General features: G+C 35.7%; 1 protein-coding gene across 1 annotated transcript; it reads right to left on the bottom strand.

Moving 5' to 3' along the window:
• Positions 1 to 419: 419 nt before the first annotated feature.
• LOC110096299 (pentatricopeptide repeat-containing protein At5g02860-like) lies at positions 420 to 6,497 on the bottom strand. Its single transcript, XM_020822177.2, has 2 exons — positions 4,215 to 6,497; positions 420 to 493 (listed from the first exon to the last, which is right to left on the bottom strand). The coding sequence occupies exon 1, from the start codon at positions 6,495 to 6,497 to the stop codon at positions 4,359 to 4,361; it is 2,139 nt and encodes a 712-aa protein (XP_020677836.2). The 3' UTR covers positions 420 to 493; positions 4,215 to 4,358.
• Between the last annotated feature and the right edge of the window lie 283 nt (positions 6,498 to 6,780).

Below are 6,780 nucleotides of genomic sequence, written 5' to 3'. Positions count from 1 at the left end.
ATTTAGAGAGATCTTAATAAGCTATTTATTTAAGTGTGCTAAGCACAATGAATCATTAACACCTAGGTTGTGAACATGAGGCACTCAAATTTACCCTTAGTTGAAGTTTCCTAAAGAAACCTCTTCATCACAATACTTTTTCCAGGTGTTTGCTCATAATTAGTATTAATCAACCTTTAAAACAGAATAAGCAATTGAAATGAGGTGTTTTCATTGGTTTAACTAATTGAGATAATAGCTTAGTCAAACTTAATTAAATATTTAATGCATTTACTAAGTTTTTCTACTGAGCCTAATCTATGTTTTCCATATTTCTTAAAGTTATCATACAGAATTTTATTAAAAAAATAACGGGATGGATTCAACTTGCTTACCTAATCAAATCCAACTCATTACTATATTTCTTCATCCTGGAAGAACTTTCCATGGAGAAAATCACTTCAAATTTCTTTCTCCTGGCATCATGAAGACGCACAATCAGGCCTTTCTTCCCCTACACACACAAATACACTTGTAAGATAAAATCCCTTTAAAAAGGACAAAACTTAAACTAAAAGTAATATGAATAGGCACACCATTTTTAACTAATAGAAACACGCCATGAACACAAATAGCCCCATGAATTTAACTTTTCAAATACTGGTTAGACGAACTAAGTGAACTGACAAAGATCTATGGACTTGTTTATCATGTGAAAATGATCTATTAACACAATATTTTAGCCAGTTAAAGCTGGGTCAAACTCAGGTTTGAAACTGCCATGTGGTACAAGAACATGCAACATCAACCTAATGGGTCCAACCAAATTAAAGCAACCAACAAACCCGAGGACATGTTGGTCCAACTTCATCAAAGCAGACTAATAAGATTGCCAAGTTTCAGCTTTGGTTTTGTCACATTACCGAATTCAAACAGCTTCAAAAATTGTAAATGTACCTGGGTTAAAACAATTCAATGCCCAAAATGTACCAAACATGTACTGATAGAGATTTATTTTTTGTTTTGCAATAGTACTTACAAAATATGTGGAGTAAATTTGAGTAATCTTACATTAAATATATTGATATAATAGCTAAAATGATGTTTTTGATGCAATCCCTTGACTACAACACCTCATTTTCATGCTCAATCTTAGAAAAAATATGTGCATAACAATGGAAAATGTCACATCGACCAAATTCCTTGAAACCTCATAAAAAAATGACAAATTATTGAACCCAGTTAAGGGCACCTATCTCAATGACATCTCTGGATAGTTCATCCACCCTAAGTGCTCATCCTCATCACACCATGATCCTTCAAACTCCTGCCAACAAAGCGAAGTCTTAGGCTTCGGATAGTTTTTTTGTTGTTTCTTAAAGCAACTTTTTAGTACAAAAATAATATTTTTTATAATAGAAAGCTGCTTTAAGAAGCAACAAGAAAGTCGTCCCAAATGAAGCCTTAGGTTTCGTTTGGGACAGCTTTCTTCTTACTTTTAAAACAACTTTATAGTACAAAAGTTTCTTAAATTTGAAATTTTTGTACTGAAAAGCCGTTTTAAAAAGCAGTACGAAAGCTGTCCCAAACGAAGCCTTAGTCTTAGCATTTTACTCCCTTTTGATTGACCTTCCTCTTGCACTGCTACTTACCTACACCATTGTTCTTGCTATAAGCTGGTGGCTGCCCATAGAGTAACCTCTACTGGCACTACTATCAACAAATACAATGACAAGCTCGACAACTCTATTAAGGTTCAACTAGCTACCCTTCAATACCTCCACCACTTGTGAACCGACAATGCTCTTGCTTGATAAACCTCTTGGAACCTCCTATAATTTCTCAATCAGCAACTATGTTTCATTACCCTTCTAGCCCTCTCTTCTAAGAGAATCTAAGCATAGTCTTCCAATGACAACCATCACCAACAACACTTCATCTTTCATAAATGAAATTGGGGACACACCCTCTATAAGCTTTAACAACTTCTAGGCGTGGTCTCAATCGAGATGCCTTTGCTGAAGAACCTGCATGGGAAGAAACCTCTTATGTCCCAAATGCTTTTCTTGTCCTGTTATAAAAATATACACTAAAGAAAACCATTGAGGCCATTACCCTCTTCACCACTCTATCAAGGCAAATGAGGAGCTCCACCGTATTACAATTTATTTGGACTTCATTCCCTCCAATTTGAAGGAGAAATTGTCGATCACTTTATGCATTTTATTTGCCAATTACTAAAAAAAGATTGAAAAGCAAAAAAATGAGAGTTCTACATTTTAAACATTTATTTCATATAATTTAAAATGAAGGAAAAAGTGCTGCACCTCATTTTACCCACTTAATCCAAGAGCATTCACGAGTTATTAAAATGAAGCATGACCAAAATGGTCAGATTGCTTGGATCCTCATCGAAAGGACTAAATTCCTATAAGTTACTTAAGAATGCCCAATTTGTAAACCATATCATAGCACATATGACAAAGACAGAGAAGCAATTCAAAAAGGATGTTCAATATAGTGAACTAAGAAAGAACAAATGAACCTAAGAGATGGAATATTAGCATTCACAAAAGATGCACCTGCATTCGTTGTTTTCTTAAGTAACAGTTTAAAATTCTACCAATTATATTTTAAAGAGATTATATACCTATATATAATAAGAACTGATGCTCTAGCTACCTCACAATACTCTCTTGTGTCTTCTCCTCTACCAAGCATTTTGCATTCTACCCTTTCTTGTACTCAATTGCATTTTGCTTGGATCTAGAGATATCAGGAGGATTTTTTTGCCTTCCATTTTTTTTTTAATTCAATATGAATATTTGTTGCTAAAAGTTTATCATATCACCATCTTTATTTTATTTAATTGTGCTCTAAAAAATCAATGCTTATGCAATTTTTTTTTACTTTTTAAACTTTTTTTAAGAAAGAACTCCTTTATGAGGTTGTGTAAAATAAATATTTGATTTCTATCATCATGGGAGCTTGTCTTATGTAGAGCTCATCTTATGTGAATTTATAAATATTTCCTTTTTTGTGATTTAGAGTTTAATTGATCATATGATTATGTTTTATTTAAGAAATTCATGAGTTCCTATTTAGAAAACAAAAACTAATAATATGGGCATCTAGAATTTGATAGTATAGCGATGAGTGCAGCCACACAACCACTTGATGGTTTGATTTTTCAAACACCAATAACCTCTTCAGACAACAATTTCAAATAACAACTTTTCTCACAACAATTTCACAATTGACTTTAAATATAGCTATAGCCATTATAAATTGGCCATAAATCATGAAGAAATTACTAGGTCAATGATCAATAAACAAAGGAACTAGAAGAAAAGACCATAATAGTCTCATATTCAACTTAAATAATTCAGATGGGTAAGCATTACATAATAATGACCAGCTGATTTTTGCCTTTGTATATCTTATAAAAAACAACAAATTCTATCCAACCACAAATTTCTTAGTAAAACCTATGGATGAAGAGCCAACAGTGGATTTATAGGACTTTAACCAATCCCAATTTCCAATTGACAATTGTTAGATTACTTTTTCTGTCATTTATTTTATCTTGCATGTCATAGTTGACTCATTAATTTTTTTGGTTGATTGTTGCCATTTATACTACGGCGAATGCTTTGTGGATATTTTAGTTAATTAGTGATGGGACGTCATTCATTAGCTTCACTGTTTTCTTGATAAAATCTAAACAGAAATTCCGCTGCAATCGGAGAAAAAAAAACACAAATAGAATCCATAGAATTAGTGAACGTTATATTTTTAAAAAATAAATCAGAAACATTATAATTAGATGAATTCAATTAACCATCCTTACTACAACAATGTCAGAAAGAAGGCCAAAGAAGTATTTGCAACAAACAACACAAAATGGTAATTTGCAACCACTATGATAATTACAACTGTCATAGATTAAGAAAACGTCAAATAAGACAACCTAATATTTTAAACTTGGAAAACTAAAATGAATTCTGAAAATAGATTGAGTATAACTTCTATAACTGCTGCCTGAAATGAACAAAGGCCACCGTCATATTCAGATCTAAAAAGTTTGCCTGTTCTGTCATTTAAAGCTTCAGAGAAGATTTTAAAAAAGCAGCAATTTCTTGTATCAGGAAATGGTTTTAAACAGAGTAGAATGTAAAAGGAACTGCCAGGCTACTGATTGACAAACAATGAGACCATAGATATAGAGGCCATACTTGTAAGAGTATCTGGTAAGATCCAGTAGTGCGCTCTTCAGTCGTCCAGATCGCCTAACATTATATACAAAGTAATTTGATCATCTTTTGTCAATATCTCATACAAATTTCTGAACCCAAAATTTTGCCAAGTGCAAGCCAATATCAAGTGATAGATCTTGCTAAACGTTCAGATAATCTGTTCAGATGCTCTTTTGAAATGCCGGGATTGAGCTGTTCAAGGTTTTGAACAAAAGCACTTGCTTCATCTCTCCTCCCTTGCTTACAATAACCATCTACTATTGAGTTATACGTGTTCTCATTTGGCTTGCATCTATGTTTTATCATGTAGATAACTAAATCGATGGCTTCCACAAACATTGAATTGGCCACATAACTTGCAACAAAGATATTATAAGTAACAATATCAGGCTTAAGCCCTGAAGCCCGAAGATCAGAGAATATTCTGGAAGCTTCTTTCATCCTGCCATGCTTTCCATAAGCATAAATAACAGTGTTGTAAGAATAAAGATCAGGTCGCCCACATTTTTCTTTGATCTCCCTGAGAATACCATCAGCCCTCTCAAAGTCCCCCAACCGACTATACATATTAATCAAGCTATTATATGTAGTCAGAGTGCGAGTAAAACCACTTTCTTTCATGAAGTTAAGAATCTCATTTACCTTTGAAAGCATCTGCCTCCTACCATAGATTGATACCATTGCATTCAAAGTAGTTATATCAAGAGAGCACCCTCTCTTCCTCAACTCCAAGAAAGCCCTCTCTGTCTCTGGCAAAAGATTGTTTTTGCTGTTTACCAATACAAGAGTTTTGAAAAGAATGTTGCGTGGTTCAATAACCCTACCATATATATCTTCTTCAAGGGATTTCATCCTATCAAGCTCCTTCGCATTGGCATATGCATGCAGCAAAGAACAAAAAGTAAGCTCATTTGGTCGACAATTGAGATCCTTCATCTCAGCAAGTATCTTCTCCGCTTGCTGCCAATGTTTTCCACGAGCCAATGCAGCCATCAAAGCATTGTAAGTGGACAGATCTGGCCCAATTCCAGCAGTAAGCATATTCTCATAAATCTCCATAGCCTGGTTGAACAACCCACATCGGCTGTAAGCACTGATCAAGGTATTGTAAGTCTCCCTTTCCGGCACAAACCCAGCTTTCCTCATCTCTTTGAAAACACCAGACACTTCTGTGTCCATCCCATTCTGACCAAAAATTGCCAACAGAGAATTCCAAGTGACAACATCTGGCGTAAAGCCGTTTGATCTGAGCATCCCAAAAATGCTCATCATATCCGCAAACTTTCCACGATTTCCATGCATCTTAATCAGAGCATTGTAGGTACAAAGATTCGGCCTGCAGCCTTTGCTCTCCATCTCCTCAAAAATTCTCATGGCAAGCTCATCCTTACCAACCTTCTCAAAACCTGATATCAGAGTAGTGTAAGTGACGACATCAGGCTCTATCCCCTTTGCTTCCATTTGCACCTTCAGCTCCATTGCTTCTTCCAAAATCCCATCTTTAGCGTAGGCTGAGATCAAAGAGTTGTACGTGACTAAACTCGGAGGAATACCATTGGCATCCATCTCCCCAAGCACCTCCATAGCCTCCTCATGCTTCCTAGACTTTCCATAAACATCCAGTAGCACATTGTAAGTGACTTTATCCGGGCCTAAACCCAACGATTTCATCTCCTTAAATAGCTCAATAGCTTCTTCATGCAGAGATCCTCTGCGGCAGCAACTGATGAGGGTATTGTAAGTGTACCGATCAGGAGCAATTCCATCCCTCTTCATGAATTGAACAAGGGAGACGATTTTGTGCCAGGGCATGAAGAGCTTTCCATAGACATTCAACACAATGTTATAGGTAACAAGCGTTGGCTTAATACCCTCCTCCTCCATTTGCTGGAACACTGAAACAGCGTCACGATAGCGCTCGTTCCGGGAGTAGGCAGTGATTAGGGAAGTGTAAGCGTACACGTCGACAGGGCAGTGCTGAGTGCGGAAATCATCAAGAAGGGTAGCGGCTGCCGAGAGCTGCCCGTTGCGGCCCATGATGCCGATGACGACGGGGATGATAGCGGTGGATGAGAAGAGGGCGTCTCCAAGAGCACGTCGAGCGGTGTCGAAAACGGCAAGGGCAGTGGCGGATCGCTTGTGGAAGTCGAGGGCCTCAACAATTCCGAGAATATCAGTGAGAAGAGAGTTTGGATCGTCGCAGGCGGGGTTGAGGAGTTGGCGAAGGACGGGTTCAAGTTCGGGGGAGGCGGGATTGCCCATTAAAAAAAAAAGTTTTAACATTTAACTAATAGGTTATTGGCCTTTTACAATTTATATCATTTATAATAAAAATTATGCTGTAAAGATACTATCTATTTTCTTACTTAATATTATAATCAAGAAAATATTTTAATGGGGAAGAATTTAAAAAATATATAAATATAATTATAAGTTTTACAATTAAGTTATTTTATGAATATCTAATCTTAAAATAATTTTTGATAATGAAAGTATTTACTATTAAAATTATATTTTAATTTTTTTAAATATGCAAATTAATCAT

Source organism: Dendrobium catenatum, unplaced genomic scaffold, assembly GCF_001605985.2.
Source record: "Dendrobium catenatum unplaced genomic scaffold, ASM160598v2 fragScaff_scaffold_1228, whole genome shotgun sequence".
In the NCBI taxonomy this organism is placed as follows: Eukaryota; Viridiplantae; Streptophyta; class Magnoliopsida; order Asparagales; family Orchidaceae; genus Dendrobium; species Dendrobium catenatum.
Note: the sequence above shows the minus strand (reverse complement) of the source record. Positions and strands in the feature narration are given on the sequence as shown.

Excerpts from the sequence above, each read along its gene's own strand:
- LOC110096299 (XM_020822177.2), bottom strand. The coding sequence starts at position 6,497 with ATGGGCAATCCCGCCTCCCCCGAACTTGAACCCGTCCTTCGCCAACTC.